Source organism: Nasonia vitripennis, chromosome 1 (genome assembly GCF_009193385.2).
Source record: "Nasonia vitripennis strain AsymCx chromosome 1, Nvit_psr_1.1, whole genome shotgun sequence".
Lineage (NCBI taxonomy): Eukaryota > Metazoa > Arthropoda > Insecta > Hymenoptera > Pteromalidae > Nasonia > Nasonia vitripennis.
In genome coordinates, this window is record NC_045757.1 from 2,495,863 (window position 1) to 2,515,879 (window position 20,017).

General features: G+C 39.3%; 2 protein-coding genes across 9 annotated transcripts in view; one reads left to right on the top strand and one right to left on the bottom strand.

Annotated features, from left to right (window-relative positions):
- On the top strand, positions 1 to 11,484 carry LOC100123298 (heterogeneous nuclear ribonucleoprotein U-like protein 2). Of its 2 annotated transcripts, none has more exons than XR_511934.4 (13): positions 1 to 855; positions 1,772 to 2,322; positions 2,397 to 2,999; positions 3,066 to 3,216; positions 3,301 to 3,585; positions 3,667 to 3,967; positions 4,050 to 4,251; positions 4,328 to 4,456; positions 4,529 to 4,703; positions 4,783 to 5,004; positions 5,081 to 5,336; positions 5,469 to 5,956; positions 7,974 to 11,484. XR_511934.4 is itself a non-coding variant. In XM_001606872.6 (13 exons), exons 1-13 carry the CDS (start codon positions 702 to 704, stop codon positions 8,106 to 8,108), a joined length of 3,552 nt encoding a protein of 1,183 aa, XP_001606922.2. In that variant the 5' UTR covers positions 1 to 701; the 3' UTR covers positions 8,109 to 11,484. The 2 variants fall into 2 exon arrangements, 1 of the variants encoding a protein (XP_001606922.2); XM_001606872.6 differs by having other exon boundaries at positions 5,469 to 5,856.
- The window catches only part of LOC100123305 (histone-lysine N-methyltransferase ash1), a 15,749-nt gene continuing 5,520 nt past the window's right edge, over positions 9,789 to 20,017 (bottom strand). For all 7 annotated transcript variants that reach the window (XM_031921798.1, XM_031921797.2, XM_031921800.1 and 4 more), the window contains exons 9-22: positions 18,803 to 19,244; positions 17,872 to 18,342; positions 16,534 to 17,791; positions 15,801 to 16,367; positions 15,442 to 15,701; positions 14,598 to 15,361; positions 14,310 to 14,519; positions 13,815 to 14,236; positions 13,407 to 13,733; positions 13,157 to 13,329; positions 12,917 to 13,083; positions 12,624 to 12,833; positions 12,394 to 12,543; positions 9,789 to 12,053 (exon numbers count right to left, since the gene is read on the bottom strand). In XM_031921798.1, the coding sequence (XP_031777658.1) occupies positions 12,400 to 12,543; positions 12,624 to 12,833; positions 12,917 to 13,083; positions 13,157 to 13,329; positions 13,407 to 13,733; positions 13,815 to 14,236; positions 14,310 to 14,519; positions 14,598 to 15,361; positions 15,442 to 15,701; positions 15,801 to 16,367; positions 16,534 to 17,791; positions 17,872 to 18,342; positions 18,803 to 19,244 (5,415 nt within the window). In that variant the 3' untranslated portion in view covers positions 9,789 to 12,053; positions 12,394 to 12,399. The remainder of the gene's footprint in view (positions 12,054 to 12,393; positions 12,544 to 12,623; positions 12,834 to 12,916; positions 13,084 to 13,156; positions 13,330 to 13,406; positions 13,734 to 13,814; positions 14,237 to 14,309; positions 14,520 to 14,597; positions 15,362 to 15,441; positions 15,702 to 15,800; positions 16,368 to 16,533; positions 17,792 to 17,871; positions 18,343 to 18,802; positions 19,245 to 20,017) is intronic.

Genomic DNA, 20,017 nt, shown 5'->3' on the forward strand with positions numbered 1-20,017 from the left:
GAAAATCGCATCCGCGCCAAAGAGCGTCGCGCCTCTATACGACAACACAGAGCTCACACACACGCTATACTATACCTATATATTATTATAATACGGGAGCCGCGGAGTGAGCGGCGCCGCCGACGTGTTGGCGCTGCTGGAGTGGTGTGTCGCCGCCATATTGGGGCACGCGCTACACACGCACACTGTGTGCCGCGCCAACAGTCGAAAATACAACGTCCCGGGCCGTGAGGAGGAGGACGACGACGACGGCGTCAGCATTAGTTAACCCGCGAGATAAACTCTCGGAAGAGGAGCGAGCCTCCTGGTGTCTCAACTGTTCTCGGGATTCCCGGCGCGTCGTAATAAGCACAGAATCAGCGTCTCTGTACATACCTACAGCTAAAGTACTTATACGCGGAAATCTCGCGCGGTGCCCCCTCCCATTACATATAACGTCGTGTGCGTGTGAGGAAGCGTTATATGCACGGTGAGAGTGTTCCAGTAGTGCAGCAGCAAAAAAAGAGTAGTGTATGCGCGCGCGCGCGTTTAGTAGCGGCAGACGGACAGACAGTTCGGCGGCGACGACGACGACGACGACGACGACAGGACAGTCGGAACATTACAAGCTAGAGAATCATTATACAGGCAAGGATCATCAGTAGCGCGTCGACGCCATCGAGGAGAGAGAGAGAGAGAGAGAGAGAGACGACGACGACAACATGGATCCGGCGAAGCTGAAGGTCGTCGAGCTTAGGGCAGAGCTGAGCAGTCGCGGTCTCGACACCAAGGGTAACAAGGCCGCTCTCGTCGAGCGGCTACGCCAGGCACTCGAGTCATCGTCCGATCAGCCGAAAGGAGCAGCGGCTTCAGCCCGTGAGTTACATTCTACACGCCTCTACCGAAGCCACGCCGCCGGCGGCGGCCTTTCCCTCGCTTTTCGCCTCTCACGCTTACCTAGTGTTTTGCTACTGCTGCTGCAGCGGCTTTTGACTCGAAAAGAGGTGCAGCGAGCACGAGGCCGCGGCTCGCGCCAAACGAGGGAGAAAGAGAGAGAAACAGACGCACCGATCGCGCCTACCTATATATGCCCTACTTAACCTATGGGATCGGGGTTTCGAGCTTTGGCTTGCGTTGGCTCGACGTTTGTTTTCTCAGGGGTGTGGGCGCGAGAACATGGGGTTTCGGACTTGGTGGGTTGGGCTGCTTTGAAAACTTCTATGGATGCTTTTACAAAACTTTCGGTTACAAATTGGTTGGTTTCATTATTCTTTACTGCTAGCCATTGATGTTCGAGGATGTTTTGATGTTTTACAGTTATGTCCCAAAGGAGCTGAAAGACAAGAAAGCGCTGCATACTATCCAAAGTTTTATATAATTTTGTTTAAAAGTTTATTGTAGTTTGCTTAGGGAATTTTCAAGCTTGCAACGATTCAAAGCTGTTTACTCAAATTTTTAGTTATGTAATATTATTCATTGTATTTATAGTTAAAAGCTTTCCGGAGACCGATACAGATGTGGATGTTATCCCTATGTTTATGATATAGATTTTGGATTCTTTTCATTGTTGGGTTGTTTCTGTATGTAGGGTCTCAAACAGTCAATACGATTTTATTCCGCAAAAATTTTCAGTCAATTTTCAATCTTACTTTGAAGAAAACTGTTACTTGTAAAATTTGAAGGTTAAGCATAACGCCTTTGTTGAGATAAAACTGGAATATGCAACTTTTAATAGATAAGATATTATGTGATAAGAAGTACGCTTTGCTCATATCAAATTTTGTTTTTACAGAATCTGACTCAAGTCAAAAATCAGAAAGGGGGTCTGATAGTGAAGATGACGGAAGCAACTTGGAATCAAAGTCTCAGGAGCCGGCAAAATTGCCACCCAGGACTCCAAGCAGGTCTTCTAGGAGGAGAAGCCAGTCCAGAGAACCCGTGACTCCGGCCAAAACTCCCACCAGAAGGAGTAGTTCTAGATCTTCACTTAGTAGACAGTCTCCTGCAAAACAGACTCTTGCTGAAAGCGTAAGCGAAGCTGCTACTTTGGAACCCATAGTAGAGGAAGACAAAATATCTAAGAAAGAAGCACCTGCTGCTTCTCCCAAAAAAGATGTTGCTCAAGTTACACCAAAAAAAGAAGCTGCGCCTGCACCCTCACCCAAAAAAGAAGAAATTCCAGCACCCTCTCCCAAAAAAGAAGAGGCTCCAGCAGCTTCACCTAAAAAAGAAACTGCCCCAGCTCCTTCTCCTAAAAAAGATGATACACCAGTAACTACAACAACACCCAAGAAAGACGCTGAACCTGTTACACCTAAGAAAGATAGTGTAGTACAGAATGAGGTAATTAATATTTTTTTATTTATAAATTTTTTTCATATCTAAAAAAACCTTGATTCTAATGTTTACATCAACAGGATACAAGATTGGAGACCGTCAAAGAAGCAGAAAAGCATGTAGCTGATAAGCCACAAGAAATCACCAGAACATCTGCTGAAGATATTTGTAAAAAATCCAATGATCAGAGTCCAGCCAAACCTGCTAGTCCGGCTAAATCTGTGATGCAAAGCCCAGTCAAGGCACCTGCTCAGAGCCCAGTCAAGTCTGCTACTCCGCAAAAAGCTGCTGAGAGTCCTGCAAAGGCAGCTGCGCAGAGCCCTGCCAAGACTGATACTGAGAGTCCTACAAAGGAAGTTGCACAGAGCCCAGCCAAGACTGATGCTGAGAGTTCTGCTAAGGTTGCTGCACAGAGCCCAGCTAAGACTGACGCTCAGAGTCTGGCTAAAGTTGCTGCTCAGAGCCCAGCTAAGGCTGTTACTCAGAGTCCTGTCAAACCTTCCTCTCCACAAAAAATGGAACAGAGCCTTGTAAAGAAAGATTCGATAGAGAGTCCAAACAAAAAGCTAAAAACTGACGATAAGAATGACGCAGATTCTGAGGAAAATGTAAACAAATCCACTGAAGAATCGATGGAAGTTGATCAGGAAAATGACGCCAAACAAATGGAAACAGACGAACAAGTACTGTCTTTTTTAACATTATTCAGGTTTACGCCGACTTGAATTATTTATATTTCATTTTTGCAGGACAAGAAAGACGAAAGATCTGACGAGAAATCAGAGGAAAGGAAAAGGAAGAGATCGCCAAGTCCTCAAGAAGACGCTCCACGAGCTCCACCCATTGCAAGGCCTGAAAACGAACCAAATTATGATGACACAGCTGTTTTACTGTCGTGGTGTAAGTTTTCATTATTTATCCTGGATGAAAAATGTTCTAGTAACGAACAGTAAACTCGCAATCTAAAAATCTTGATTCCTACAGACGACTCTGACCTGAACCTGGTAATCAACCCAACCAACTACTTCTCTGCCTCGCCTATGCAAGGTGACGGTTTTAACTTCATGTGGGCTGGTGCACGAGTCTCTCACGGTTTCAATAAAGGTCGCGTCTACTATGAGGCACGAATCGATTCAGAGTTCAATAATATTGCTGCAGCAGCACAGACTGCTCACCGAGACAACAGTGGAGCTTTACCCGCTGATGAAGAGAAGATTCCAGCTTTACTGAGGCTTGGCTGGTCAACCATTCCTACTTCTCTTCAATTAGGTACGTTTGTATACTGAATCTGATTCAAGCACAACGGCTATTGTGAAAAAAAAATTTACGATTCGTTATTGTCTTCTATAGGCGAAGAAAAGTTGTCTTACGGTTTTGAAGGCACAGCTAAAAAGTCAACAAATAAGGAATTCACTGAATATGGCAAGACCTTTGGCAAGTCCGACGTTGTTGGATGTTATGCCGACTTTGAGACTGACGGAAATGTAACTCTGTCATACACGGTAAACGGAGAGGATCAAGGGTCTGCGTTTGTCTTGAAAAAAGAAGAACTCGAAGGCAAAGCGCTCTTCCCACACGTGCTCAGTAAGAACTGTACGTTCACAGTCAACCTTGGTCAAGAAGAACCATGGAGCAAAGATGTTTTGGAAGGGTAATTTTATTACATCTTAAAATATTGTGATTAAAAATAAAATAGTTAAAATGTTATTAAATTATTTTATTAAAATTTTTAGATATCAATCTGTTGGAAAAGTCGATCTCAACGATAGAGTTGTAGGTCCTCGCAGGTCCGAAAAGAGAGGAGACTGTGAAGTTATTTTGCTATGTGGCTTACCGTTTTCCGGAAAAACCTCATGGGCCTTAAAACACGTTGCTGAACATCCAGAAAAAATGTACAGTGTTCTAGGAACGCACAGTCTCATTGAAAGAATGAATGTAAATATCATATTTTTTTGTAAGCATTCTGTATTGATACGGTAGAAGTATGAGAACTATTTATTTTTGTTTACAGGTCGATGGATTGCCATTGAAAGATAGTTTCAAAGGGCGTTGGGAAAATGTTGTGGAAAAATGCTCACGAGCTCTTATTAAATTATTAGACTCTGCGCCATCGAGAAGAAGAAATTATATTTTGGATCAAGTAAGTTAACACTGTTTAACGCATGATAATTTTAATCAATCACTCAATGTCTAATTACTTATGTACATTTAGCAAGCAAATGTTTATGGATCCGCGCAAAAACGTAAAATGAGAAACTTCTACGGGTTTCATAGAAAAGCTGTAATCTTGGTACCTTCGGACGAAGAATTTAAATCACGCATGGCTAAACGCAAAGAAGCTGCTGATGGTGAAGAAATCAGGGAATCTTCCATTTTAGAAGTTAAAGGTTAGTTAGATTCTATGATTTTAAGCTAATTTCTTTATACTGTAGGTATAGAAAATACCATGAAATTAAATAATTTTAGCAAACATCAATGCGCCAACTGTTGGTGAATCGTTTGAAGAAGTTGTTTGGGCAGAACTTAGCGAAGAAGAAGGCAAGAAGCTTATCGAAACTTACAATACAGAAGGCAAATCTGCTGGTTATGGACAAAGTCCACAACAACAACAAAACAAACGATCTCGATTCGATAATGGACAAAAGGATCGCAATAACCGAGACAATCGTGACAACAGACGCCCTGGTTGTAAGTATTAAATAAAAAATACATAATTATAGCACGAGGATTAAACGTCTAAAAAATCCTTCGTTGATTCTTACAGACAACGACAGAAGAAACAGTGGCGCTTGGCGTGGTGGTTCTGGAGGAGGTGGTGGCGGTTGGCGAGATGGTGGACGCATGCGTGGAGGCCCAATGAGACATGGTGGTGGTTACGGTCCACCTGGTGCCTGGCGAGGTCGAGGAAGCGGCGGCTCTCCCTTACCACCACCCAGAGGTAACCGAGGAGCCAACGACAGGCGACAAGGCAACGACCGTAATAGGTCTGGAAACCGATCGGGTGGATGGAACGCCGTGGGGTAAGTTTATTGAAAAAAGTCGCAAATTTCAATTCATTGCATATAATTTATTTTGAGTTTATTAAGACAGTCTATGTCGAATGTATGTCGAAAAAGTGTAAATTAATGTTTTGATGAATTTAATCGTTGCAGATACCAAGGTGGCCAGAGCGGTGGGGCATGGGGTAACCAGGGAGGCAGCTGGCAGGGTGGTGGCGGTGGCCAGTCAGCCTGGGCCGGTCAGCAAAGTGGCGCTTGGGGCAGCGGTGGTCAGCAGCAAGCCTGGGGTGGCGCCTCCAGTTGGAAGGGTTACGGTCAGGGAGCTGCGGGAGGCTACGGCCAATCTGCCGGTAGCTACGGCAACGGAAACTGGAACAACTGGGGCTCGCAGTATTACAATCCGTATTGGGGTGGCAGTGGCGGTGGAGGCGGTGGAGGCAGCACCGGCAGCACCGGCACCGCCAGTCAGCAACAGCCATCATCCGGCACCCAGAGCACCGGTGGACAGACGCAGGCGGCGGCCGGTACCGGCGGCCAAGCCGTAAGCAAAAAATAATCCATCACACACGAGAGAAAGCGAGCGAGCGAGAGACATGCGAGAGACGGTTTGAGCGTTGCGAGATCGGATGACAGAAAGTAAGGTATATAGAACAACACACACCTACAATTGATATATCAATTGCCGCGTATCTTGTAAACTGCCCTTTTTCTGATTTGCCTATCTTTTATTTTACATTATTTTATGATCCACCCTCTTATCGATTTCAATTCTACGAACAATACATTTACGTACGTTTGTCTACAAGAATCGCGAAGGTTGTTGCCTATTAGGAATTTTTCTTATTTGTTGTGATTCCGTTGATAAAGGTTACGTAATGCTCAATGTACGCGCATCTTTGCGAAAATGATTAGTTTTTTAAGTTTTGTGAGAGTAGTCGATGTACTAACAGTTAGTACTTTGTGAGTATACGTGGAAAATGTTAAGCAATTCAGCGTAACAGTTGTTAACATAAGAATTAACGATAAACAGAGGGAGATTTCCGTTTTAACTCGCACTTCAGCTTGATATATTTCATGTAATTAACTTGCATAAATTTTTGTTGAAAATATTTAATACGCTTAAAATAGATATACGTTTGAATAGCGCAGTAAAATTTAGTGTTGGTAGAGATGCGCGTTAGCATGTACATGTAGAGTTGCAACTTCAATATATTTGTCGTATCACAAATTGAACCATTAAAAGCTGGAGAAAATACAATTTTACACCCTTTTTCTAGTTATCAGTTACTTAATTTGAACTATATATCTATAAGGGATTTCAAAATAAAAATAAATAAGACATAAGTTGATTTTGTGCATAGTATAGGCGAAATTTTAGTCAATGATTTTTCAATGGTTTTACATAACATCGGATTGTAAAATTTTATAAATCGATAATGCACTAGAACATATCTGTTTATTGAATATTCAATAAAATGTTGTAAATTTTTATGACCAAATAATGAATATACTTTATAAATAAATATAGTAATATTTACAATATTACACAGTAAAAACACTTCAGTCTATTATTTTTTGCCTTTGATAAAGTAGGATGGCGTGTGTCTATTAAATCAAAAGACGCGCAAGCCTCGTGTTTTCCCGCAAGAGTAAAACCAATCAATAAATTTCTGTTTGGCCCCGGTTTCCCTTGTTACATTAATGGATATCGAAATCTTGAATATAATACTATACATTTTACAAAAATCTTTTGTAATATTTAAAAGTATGCATAGTCAAAAAAAAATTAGGTGCCCCTATTGTCATTTTGTCAAGTTTTATCAAATGGATCGATTTTTCTTTTTGCAAACGTACTTAAAAGTATTGTAATTTACCGTAATTAAATTTTAATTTAAGTTTTTAATTGAATTAAAACTGTTGTTAAAAAATACTTTTAACTGTTAAAAGTATTTAATACGATATCATTTTTACATCATATTACCTCACTTTCTGACATTTAATTTCTAGACACGAAATTATGTTTTGTTAAATCAAAACGTATCAACAAAATTATTACCATGTGCTAATACTGTTATTAAAAAAAAATTACTTTCTCGTTATGTCGTTAACATCGACACTTGAGCCGTGTAAGTATTCGTAATATGGGTTTGAAATGATACCTTCAGGTATATGTTTTTATTGTTTTTAGTGCATTTATTATAATAAAATAGAATATTTGAAGTTAAAAAGCAACTTCATGATTATCTAACAATTTATTTTTGTCAACTAATTTAGTATGAAATTATTTTGGTAATTTATCTAGAATCGTATCCATTAATATATTTTAATATCACATTATCGAATGAATCACGTCTCACGCTACTCTAAAACTTCATTTGGTTAACTATTAACAGTAAACTGGGAAATTAATAACTTAATTTAACTCAATTGCATATTAAAAACTTTATTTTTCAATTCATATCATAAAACAAGTAATCATATCGTGTTTATCATAATTAGGTCGTAGAAGATAAAATCCTGATTTAGAAGTGTGGTTTTTTTCTAACTTTTTAATGAAAGAATCAGTATTCTATCTTCGATCTCTCAAAAATAATGCTCACGATCGATCGCACATAAGTGTCAAAGAACTGATTATAATCTCTTGTTTCTAATTTCTAGGCAAGCACAACGCAATCATACAACGACGGCTATGACTACTCCTCGGACTGGCAGGGCTACTCGCAGTCGTCGTACACTTATCCCGATCAAGCGACTTCGCAAACCACATCGCAAGAACAGCAGCAACAGCAATGAATCGACTAAAAAACCATTACTACTATTCCAATTTTCGCGCCTTCGATGATACATACGTCGTTACACAAATATTGAGGAAACAAACGAAAAAAGTTAAGATGTATGCGAAAAGACACACATTTAAATATATACACGATTATTATACACTGTATTGTGAGTCTGTATAGTGACTTGACGCTATGTGAGCATTTTTCGATGAGAATTCTTAGGTTTCGAGTAAGAGAGATGACAGAGCACCTGAGACTAAGAGTGATTTTTGTGTGTGAGCGCACCTTTATAAAAGCGACAGCGGATCGGTGTTTTTCTCTTTCTTTTAGTTTCTTTCATTGTAGAAAGAAGAAGCTTATTTTTACTATAAGAGATAGCAGTTTGTTATAGGCTAGGATCTTTTTTTATATAAAAAATATATATAAGTGCATTGACGTAATACTGTATTCAAGGCAGGACAAAATGATACTGAGTCGAGAGTAGTTTAATAGCGAATGAAAATATGCGTGGAAGGAACTGTCGAAAGCACCAGGATTAAGCATTTTCATTTTGGGCCGATGCAAGATATTCCCTGGGGATTAGCAACAGAAAAAAGAGTAAATTAATCTGGGAAGATATATAATTATTATTATTATACATAGGAAATGAGGAAATTTTCTTGGATAAGCGAGACGGCGACGGGCATACGATGAATTGGAGAACCTGACAGGCATCAACATTGCAGAGCTTTATGTAAATATGTAAAAATTTGTACTAACCTTTCGATTTCTTGGAGACAGGATGATGAATCTGGTACAAGTATAAACACTATGAGTTCGTAGTAATTTCTTGAAAAACTATGTGTATCTTTTTGCTCTATTTTGTCAATTTTTGCAAATCAAAAAGCTCAGTTTGTAACGGAACACATTTGCTGCTTATCAAGCAAAAGCTCAATTATCATGTACGTATATTCACTTTATGGTAATAAATAATAGCTCGAGTTTTTCTCTTACTGCTCTGCATGATTACCGTGCGATAAATCAATTAGTTTGATTTATTCGCTTTAAGGAAAATGAATTATCCCTATTTCAATATAAGGTACATTTATTTAATATCTTTGACATCGCCTTTTTTAAATAAGATTGAATGTATCAGTTACCTTTTACATGTTCATGTTTTTAATTAAAATAATAAATTTTTCCTCCAAGTCAAAGCGTTTGCGTATTTTTATTTTTCATTCATACTTTTCTTACATTTTTTTCAGTCTACGACTTAAGCCTTCTTGACTTCGTGAAATCGAAGGCAAAAGTGATATGTTGATATCCATATGCATAATACCTACGTCAAATGTCAAAATGGAAATATTGTCTAATGATAAAACAAATTGAAATTTATCGAGTAACTGATCAATGACATTGTATGCAGTCGTTTAAAGAATTTCCTTTTAAATTTCTTTAAAAAATGCGTATATGACTTATAAGTAAAAGTAATTAGTTACGAAGTTCTAGGTGTTAAGATCTGTAAATGTACAGAATGTTGGAAAAAATCATCCTTCTATAAAAATAGTGAAAAAAAAAACAAAAAGGAATATTATGTGTACCTTTGAACATCGTCAAAGCCGCATTACGCCCAAAAATACCGGTAAAAGATATCTTTTAGAGAACATGAGAATTAGGAGGATAATTAACAAAGGTTTTTGAAGAATGTGAAATATTTTTTAAGAAATAACCAGAAAATTTATTTAAATTAGGATTATATAGCACACATTACTACCACAACGTTATCGCGTTTGGAAGTTATTTCAAACGACATATATTATAGAAATAAAAATTTCTTTGTAAGAGTAATCACATTCGCCGTGATTAATCAGGAGTTTTCTACGTGCGCCTTGGCATATAACAAAATCATTATAAAAACAATAAATCTTTAGGGTATATTTAGAAATTTCATCTTACTTTTTTGTTAATAAAATTATGAAAAATTTATCATTCAAAAGTTATTTAACGCTTCGTTTTTCAAAATATCCCTTGCATAATTGAGTGCACATATTTTTTGATTTTGCCTAAATCAACGGCTTCCTTTAAAGTGTCATAAATAAAAAAGTAGATACACAATTATCTAGGCAAGAAATGGTCGAAAAATGAATTAGCAAGTATAAACTCTGATAAATGCATACGTTTAAAGTATGTCAGTGAAATAGTATTTTAAGTATCCAAAAATTAGATTTAAAAATAATAATAATAATAATAGATTTTTGATGGAGGCAAAAAAAACGGAAGAACGCTAGAGAACGGATACTGAGTTTGTGTGTAACAAGCGGCATTATGAGGAAACGTACAAAAGCATTATCGCATCTACATATATATATAATACATATATAAAGCTACACAAGCCCTGTCAGGTGTGAAAAGGTATAAGACCATTTCGATGTTATGCGTTAAAAACAGACTGAAGATTCTAAAGGATCGGGATGTATAAGAACTCTTATTCCACCGAAAATAAAACCCGCTTTGTACAAATGTTGCTTGTAAATAGCACAAAAGCTTTTTGTTTGGGATTATTCAATCATTTTACATTTCTTGAGGATAGTCCAAGCGTGACATCAATAAGTGTCTTTTCTAAATTTTAGATCTTCTCGCAGGGATCTGAGTTGGACATCTAAGTACATTACGATATTTTCCTTTTATGTATTAATATTTTAAAAATGATTTTTTTCGTGTACATGCTTGCTGTTTTACTTTTTTTTTTATAAAAATACTTATTTCATGTCGAAATACATTTCAAAAATCGTAAACGCAAAAGTAATGTAAAATGTCATTTTTGTTTATAAACGTCTGCTTTTAAGATATTTTTTATTGATTATAGGTGAATATTTTTGAAAGCAATCAACTAATCAATAATGCTATTATGTTTACTGTGTAGCAATCTAAAAATGCTAAAACTACGAAAAGTAAATGAATATATCTTCAAGCAATTAAAATTCTTAGACACAGTTATAAGATGCCTGATTCTGCAAAAGACATTTATCATTTTGTTAAGGCTCTATATAAAGGATGAATCTAATGTTTCGCTTTGACTTTACACTGAAATGTCTCTTCTTTTATATGATTTTAACAAGTTAAGAAGTTGACATGTAAAAGTTTATCATACAACAGGGAAGTTACATCGATGCGATTTGATTACAAAAGTAATGCACAAGTACCAAAAAAAAAATCAGCCGCCGGTTCATTCATTAAGTGTCTATGCCCTATTTTGTTAATTACACCAGGGTTATGAAAAATATAATACTAAATATTGCGCGACTTTAAGCGTGACTTCTTGAGGGCGCACTTTATAATTTGTACAATCGACTATTCTGGTTTTAACAATGATTATTAACTTGATAAAAATAAAAATAATTTACAATTAACTCTGTACAAATGTATTTTTTCGATATACATTAAATAACGTACGTTGTACGAAACAAAAAAAGTCTGTCAGTCCTCTAATGAGAACGTTTAAGATCTTTTTTTCTTTCGAACCCAAGGGTAATTTGTTTAAATTAGCTTATAAATCTTTGCGATTCTCTAAATATTCATTTAATGCGCGCGCCTCGGGGATGTGTATAACTTTTTACAGACATCAGATCATTTTTAATTATCCGATGAGGTAATATAATTACAAGTAGGCAAGTGTGCCTAATAACTCAATTTTTCCATACACAATGCGATTGATCTCTTTGTTACACGAACAGTGGCATCGCAGTTTCGCAATTCGTTTCGACATTTTTGCACAGCTGTTTCTTTAATTTGCTAACCTACTCGCAAAGTTTATTTCCTTGCATGAAACGTATTTTTCCTAGTGAGTCCGACAGAAAGACTTTAAATGCTATAAATCACGCGCTCGGCAGACTGTCTTGAGACATGGCTGCAAAAAAATAAACGATGTTGAATTCCATCTTTTTAGCCACCCGAGCCGTCATTTATGCATTTAAATAACCTGCAAGACAAAAACAAAATATTAGAAAAAAAAATATCTAGAAAAGTAACGAAAAAAGTAAATGAAATTTTATTATATTCTTGCATAATAACAACGCATATTAAAATATTATAATACAAATTTGATATAAAAAACATAATATCATACTAATGTTTTGCTATTAGTCAAAAGATGTGAACAATTGAAATATGTGGATGTATTTATACAGTAACATTTGTAAATAAAATAATTTGATTAAAAATTGTATTTATACATTTGCTTTTTAATCGAATTACATGAAAGAAAACTTTGTTTTAAAACAATTACTAATATTTAATCATAAAAGATGAGCAAAACTTACCCAATATCACGGATTCAGTATTCCCGGCCTTTTCCGGTTTCTTCTGTTGCGTTCTAAAAGATTTGACACATCCAAGGGTTCGCTTTTATTTGGCATTCTGTCTAGTAAGTTTAGCAAAATGCTATTCAGTCTCTTTTTTCTTTCTTCTCTCTAAAATTAAATACATTGTGATTAGTATTATCATTACATAACACCAAATGTCTGAATACTTAAAAAGTTCACGTTATTACCTGATCGAAGTCTATGTCTGTTGTTATAGGTGCATTTTCAACAAGTCGCCTTCGTCCTCGAGGTTTATGTGGCTGCTGTTCTTTGTTATTCACTTTACTGTTATTCCGAGATTCTGTTTTGTTGCCACTATGTTCAATTTCTGCGCCATTTTTCTTTTTATTATCTTTTGTACCTTTTCCTCCGGATTGAATGCCATCGAGACTGTGAGGCTAAAGAAATTCAAAGGATAAATTAGCTAGATAATAAAAATTGGTTTCATCGATTGAAAATATTAATATTAAGTTGTATTTACAAAATAAGTCCTGTAGTGCTTTATACGTTGCGGAAAACTTTCGAAAGCATACGGTTTTGTGCAGACTTGATGTCGCGATTTGGCGACTTTCGTAAATAGTCTAGCTTGTCGATCCACGCGAAACTCGCATACATATATGTGCTCTGGGCTCGAGTTAACTGGGCGACCTAAAATTGTTATAATCATTAATACAACTATTCATGTTGTACTTGGAATAATCGCTTAGCATTTGATTAATACCTTTGCAGAATGTATGCGGATCAAGAACCCAACATCGGCCGGCCACTAATTCACAAGGCACAGCTTCGTACAGCGGCGCGCAGACAACCTCGTTCTCATAAAACTTACGCGTTGGTTCGTGATACGTCTCATGCGGTCGTAGATAATGATGCCCGTATACGAATCTTTCGCCACTATAAAAAACGTTTTATGAGTATTAATTCAAGAAACTTTAATCAAAAAAGCTAGATGTGATAAAATTTAATCTGACCTATCGTTTTTCCACAATCTCTCGATTCTGAAGATGTCCATCTGCTCGTAATCGAACTTTTGTATTGTCTTATATGTGTGTTTCTCTGGCGTATCTCTGAGCACGTAGACTGTGTCCCCCGTCCTCAACTGCAGCTCTCCTCGCATCAGTGTGACATAAAACTTTTTGCCTTCTTCTTCTTCTTCGCCTTCAAGAGGTATCTCGTAATCTACAACTCGAGGTTGGCATCGTTCACACAAGTAAGACTCTGCGCTTGTGTCTGCTTTAACGCAGTCACAATGCTGCCAGACCAGGCAACGTTCGCACTGGATCATCAAACCTTCGTCCCTGTAATATATAAAAAGTCAATTATAAATTTTCGCCTCATTTTGCTGTATATAAAATAAAAATGGCGTATGTTTGACTCACCTATGCAAACCGCAAATGCATCTAATAACATCCTCCTCGCCAGCGGTTGAACCTCTGGGAGGTAGGAATGCCTGCGAGGGTGGTAATCCTGTGGCTTCAGTTATTGGAATAACGAAGTCAGCCTTACTGCCAAGATAGAGTTTCCTTAATCTTGCAGCTGATATACCAATGTCAGAGGTTCTACCAAAGAACCTCACGTTGTTGTCAAACATTTTAATAACGTCTTGGTCAAACTGCTCGGCAGTCTTATACTGGCCATTGTCTATATTTTGGTCAATAGTGGTCAGGTCGATCGGTTCCTGAACCTTCTCGTAATACTCAGGTAATTTACGCTTCGGCGGTAGCGTCATGAAGGGTGTGCAAAGAAGCGCATCATTTTCGTCTTTCGCGTTTGTTATTATAGAATATAGATCTTTTAATACCTGCAAAATAACAGGAAGATTCTGTAAATTTCGAAATAGGTTTGCAATAAATTAAAAAGTAAAGTGGGCTTACCTTAGCTAGTTTAGCAGTCTTATTAACCTCAGGATCATCTTGCGCCTGCGCAAGCCTCCTGGTTCTTACGGTTCTTGAACCCGTGTTGGTTAATGCAGTCAGATGAGTGAAAAATACCTCGGCGTTGGCTTTCACGTCACCCACACCCTTTTCTTTCGCTGTCTGCATTCCACTTCCTACAGTTCCACCAACCTTCACTACACCCTTATTCTGAAAAAAGAATTCATGCATAATAGAATAACAGCTTTTATCGATTTAAATATCTATAGAAAAGAGTATTAATCGTACCTGAGCATTAGGCTGCGAGACAGGTAGTTTGCCTCTGCGTAGTTTTTCGATATTACGCACAAGAAAGCAACGGTGTTCGAGTACGAAGCAGCGCTGTTGATGTGAGAGTGGCTTGATCTGAGGCATCGGTAAGGGATTTCCATCTGGTCCGATTCTGCGTTTGCAAAGACCGCCTTTGCGACTAGAAGAGGCCGGCAGACTCGATTGTCCAGACTGTTGGCCTGCGTGTCCAGGCGCAGCGCTACCAATGCTATTGGTCTTGCGTGCGTTTTTACGTGGGCGACCCACTGACCGCCTTTCGATGGTCGGGATGACACTTGTAGGAACGTTGCCGTTATTGTTAATGCTGTTGCCGCCAGACGACTGATTTGACAGTAGGGCAGGCCTTGCGACTCGTTGGCTCTTGCCACCTATAACTCCACGACAACCTTCACTACCGCACCTGCATTCTTGTCCCTCGGATGGATTGAACAGGGCGAAATTGTAGTCGTAAGTCAGTTCTTCGCCAGCGGTGATGTCGCGCAGAGCAAATAGAGCCATACGTGGTAAACCATGGACACTCCACTTTTGCATCTCGCAATTAGGTTCACATGAGTGGTTGACGAAGCGACCATCACCTCCCATGCGGTGTCCATCAATTACGAGGCCACCGTCAAGATGTAGACAATAGTGGTGTGTGTCATTAGCGTAGCGCGTAGCCATCCGCGTCTTAAACTCGCGCTCGGATACGACCTCCCCAACGTATTCCAAGATGAATTCACCGGCTATGAAGAAAAATATCATAATATAAACGCTGCAGTAATTTTTGAAAATATTATATAATAATAACTTAAAAATTACTTACTTCTGATGGGTTCATGAGTACGGACGCCCCAGCCCTTAGACTCTGTCATGAATCGTTGCAGACCAGGTGCCCAATCATGCTTCTGAATCTTCTGGTTTTTGCAACGTTCACCACATGGGCACAACTGAGGCGAACACTCGCTGAATACCATACGATTAATGCAATCGTCACCACAACCAGCGTCGGGCTTACATTCGCAAGCTTGTGCTTCGTAATGCATAGTTGGCTTAACATCGTAATACACGTTCGAACGAATTTTTCTGCAACATTGAATTTTGTAGGTAAAAGATCGTAAATGTTTGATCTCCAACCAAAATCAAATTTTAAACAATCACCAATTAAATTTAAAATACAATTACCTGTAATTCCAAGATGGAACCAGGTCTCTGCCAGGCAGCCTAGAATGCGTGTGCAGCCACCAGAGATCGTAGGGTAGCTGGAACGGGATCTCGCGTTGTCTGAGAAACTTGCCGCAGTGATACGGTGGCGGCAGAAGACCGTGCGGATGTTCGTTAGGGTCGTAGACCATCTTGTTCTTACTAGCTCCGGAGTCGGAACTGGAAGCCTTGCGCGGTTCGTCTTCTTTAAAGTAATCGGAGAAAAGACCGGCTTGCAGGTAGCGCTTCTTCCAGCGAGGTTGCTTCCTGCGACAACGCGTTGAACCTCCAGCTTGTTTGTCGTGATCGTCACTGGCGATGTCGCTACTGGGTAGCGCATCGCTCTCCGTGTCGTAGTCGTTTCGCAACCTCTTGAGATTCTTTACTGTAAGGGGGCACGGACTGGCCGAACCGCGTATCCTGTGTCGATGGTTATTATTATTAAGACAGGCATGGGCTTCGAGCTTAACGCTTACGTGCGAGTTAGCACACTCGAGTTTGCGTACGTTTTCCTCGCTTAGTACAGCGACCTTTTGGCTCTGATTGTATCTGTAAATTGAGAAAATAATAAATTGTGAGCGATACGTAATGCAATTCATTTTAGTATAATGCGGTGATTTCAGTAAACAGCTTTGTATCAGTAAAAAATTATATTTTTTCTATGAAGAATCACTTTAGGAAAATTCAATTGAGTTTGCCTGAATATTGTACGTACCTTTCAAGAGATTCTTCAAGAGTTGCATTCTCATCGTACATCCTGGAGTCCTGAATTTTTTCGTACTTCACCGGGCATAACTTATCACACGGCTTAGTTCCGTCACACTCGATCACCAAGTCTTTCCTAACTCTAAGTTGTCCCGAACACGTTTGAGTATTATCCTCCAGACTAGCATGATCGTTATCGCACAATATTTTTTCATCACCCAACTTTTTGCTTTCGAGATTCTCGTCTTTGTTTGCTGCTTCCTTTACCGGAGGAACTTCGGATTTAGTCACAGGAACTTCAGATTTCTTCTTTTCTTTAGTTTCTTTCGCTTCTACCTTCGGCTTCTTCACCTCGGCAGAACTAGTCTTCACTAGAATTGGTTTCTTCTCGACCTTGTTGACTGCCGCCTTCTGCAACTCTTCCTTCATCAATATGGCAGTTGTGATTGACTTCTTCTTTTTCTTTTTAAGAGTAGGGAAGCCCGTTCGATTGATTGCCTTTCTGCGGCGGATTTTTTTCTTGATCATCATCGCGGCTAAGGAACTACTAGTGGAGCTCGTGACAGAAGTGGTGATGGCCTCGTGCTTAATTGTTTTATGAAGAACTACCTCGCTGTTTTTGATTATGCTTAACTTATTGTCTAAATCTTTTTTACTAGTTTCAGGATCTTTCTTAGTTATCTTGTTGATATCGACGTCCTTCTTGGATAATTTTGCATTATCAGGACTGACCTTTTTATGAGGTTTATTTGATTCGCTTTCTTTCTTAGTTACTTTAATACCGGCGTCTGTATCTTTTTTCGTAGACTTATTTGCTTCAACGTCTTTCTTTACAGTTCTATTATTAGCTTCAATGTCTTTCTTGATGGTTTTGTTCGTCTCGGTTTCCTTTTTGCCGGCTTTAATGGCTTCCAAATCTTTCTTAGTAGGTTTGTTTGCACTGGTTTCTTTATCTTCTTTGGACTGCTTATTTTTAGCAGTCCGCTCTGGGCGCAAATTATGATCGGAAGAGCGTGTTTCTGGTTTGTCAATTTTCTCTGATAAAACCTTCGCAACTTTGTTCAACATTTTTTCTGCGCTGGATTTTGATGTCTTGTCGCCCGCGCACATCTTCTCCAACTTTTCGATTTTATCGATAATGTGATTATTCTCAACGGGTAATTTTGTTACCGTCACACGTAAATCTTTAACAATTTTCTTTTTACGCCTAGGCTGCGAATCGAGTTGATTCTGCGATTTATCGGCGTTCGATTCACTGGTTTCAGTTTCTAAAATTGTAATATTGAAACGTTTAAATAGATTTCTTTTATTTTTAATTTCAAGAAAAAAGTACATAAATCCAACTTACCAGTTTTATCAACAGCCGTACTTTCTAGGGCATCTTTGACCTTCTTCTTACTTTCGCTAACTGGGGGCACGCTCTCTTTTTTCTCTGCTTCGTTCTTCGGTGGAGTAGAAGCAGGAACAGTTGGAGTCTCGATAGGAGTCTCGGTAGACTCCTCAACGTGACTCTGGTCGCGCTCCTCTTCTTCTTCATGCTCTACCTCATTCTCGTCTTCCTCGACGTCATCATCATCTTCCTCGTCAATGTCATCCTCGTCACCCTCCTCGACTTCCCCGTCCTCACCGTCAGCAGGTTGCTCTTGTGAGCTACTGTTTACACCGGATACGTGATAGTGACGTTTTTTTAACGGCAGTCGCTGCTCGTTCGGGTTGCTAGATTCGGTTACGCTGGCGTTGCTGCTGTTGCTGCCACTGCTGCAGCTTCCACTACTGCTGCCCGTCTTCTCCTTCTTCACACGACGCTTCAAGACTTTGCCTAATATTTTAAAAATCAGTACTTTACCAGAAGAATCCAAAATTTGTAACGCATTATGTTTTCATCGAACCGATCATCAATGATTGCACGCGTATGAATACTACTGATTTTAAGTCTAAATATACATAGCTTACGTTTTGAAAAGTTGTCAATATTAATATATGACACTGTCGATACACGAGCCGTATGTTCAATATATACAACACGTTTTAAATAGGTATTCAAAACAGCATGTTTAATATTACTCTCAGATGCAAATAAGTTTCAAAACATATTAATTAAAAAAATTTCACTTAATATAGCACAGATAATATAAAAAATGGTTTCTTAAACATGATCTATACATCTTTAGAATAAAATAAATGTAAATGAATGAACGTTCAACGGTATACTAGATAAAGATAATCACAAGATTTCCGACAGAAATTTCAAGAAATGAAAAAATAATTAGAAAACTCACCAGCATTCTGTTCCTCTGTAAGGCTAATTTCGGCACCCTTGCGTTTCTTGCCAGGTTTTTTAACCCTAAATATCTGATGGGGTAATAGGAGCTCGCCCATCTGCGCACCAGCCGCGAGGGCAGCGACCGCTGCAGCTGCATTATTGACCCCGTTTGTGCCGCTACCTCCAAGAGCACCGCCAGTAGTTCCTGGTTTTCCGAGTGTGCAGAGCTTGCTGAACTCGTCGATGAGACGCTCGAGTTCTTGGCCCACAGCTGGATCGACTCGAATAGGCGTTTTCGGTGGAGCAACACGTCGCCGATGTTTGTGATGATGATGATGGTGATGATGGAGTGGCTGTTGTTTTGATTGAGACTCTGAGGCGGCACCGTTGCTGTCCGATCCGGCACGCGACGGCTGCGAAGCACGCTTCGGTTGTCGGTAGCCACGTCCCATCGACAACTGTGTTATACAAAATAAAACACGAGTTAATTAATGAAAATGTTTAAAAAACAATTCAAGATTGAGTTGTACGCGTAATCGGATACTGTATCACTGCAGGGTTAGGACTGTAATTGTAATTGTGTAGTCTGGCAATGGGCTTATCTACTTAAAGCTCACATTTAATCTTGAAACGGGATTTGTTATATGCATACTCCATTAAAGCTTCTGAAAGCACTACGATCAGATAACGTTGACATCCCCATCACCCGGTTAAAAATGAAAATCCTTAATCCCCGTATTACAAGCGAGTTCATAAAAATTTCATCGCCGTGCTTCGGGCCTCCCGGAAACTCGCTAAAAAGCCCCCAAGACATTTTGCTTCAATTCTCCGACTTCCAACACATAGACACACCGACCCGCGGCCAAAAGGTTCCCTTGTACACGGAACACGGCCGTGACATTAATTAGCAGCAAACAGTAGCGACAGCTGTGGAAATAGCGTAGGTGCGGGCGGACCTTTGCTCTCAACCAACGATTTCCCGGCTTCTCGTCGTCTCCTCGGCGCAACGCACGGTGTCATGCATCTTTCATGAGAGACAGCGGCCGGCGACACGCGCGCGCGCACATACACATACAGGAATCTCCCCTAATCGCCGCCGGTGCTAGAGCGGTCGACCCTCTCTCTAATGGAGAAAGCTAGTCGGGCGCGCTAATCAATTTCCGCGGGGGCTGATTTCACCACCACGATAGAGTGGAAGGAGGAGTTGCCCCAGCTCCACTAGAATTTGCGC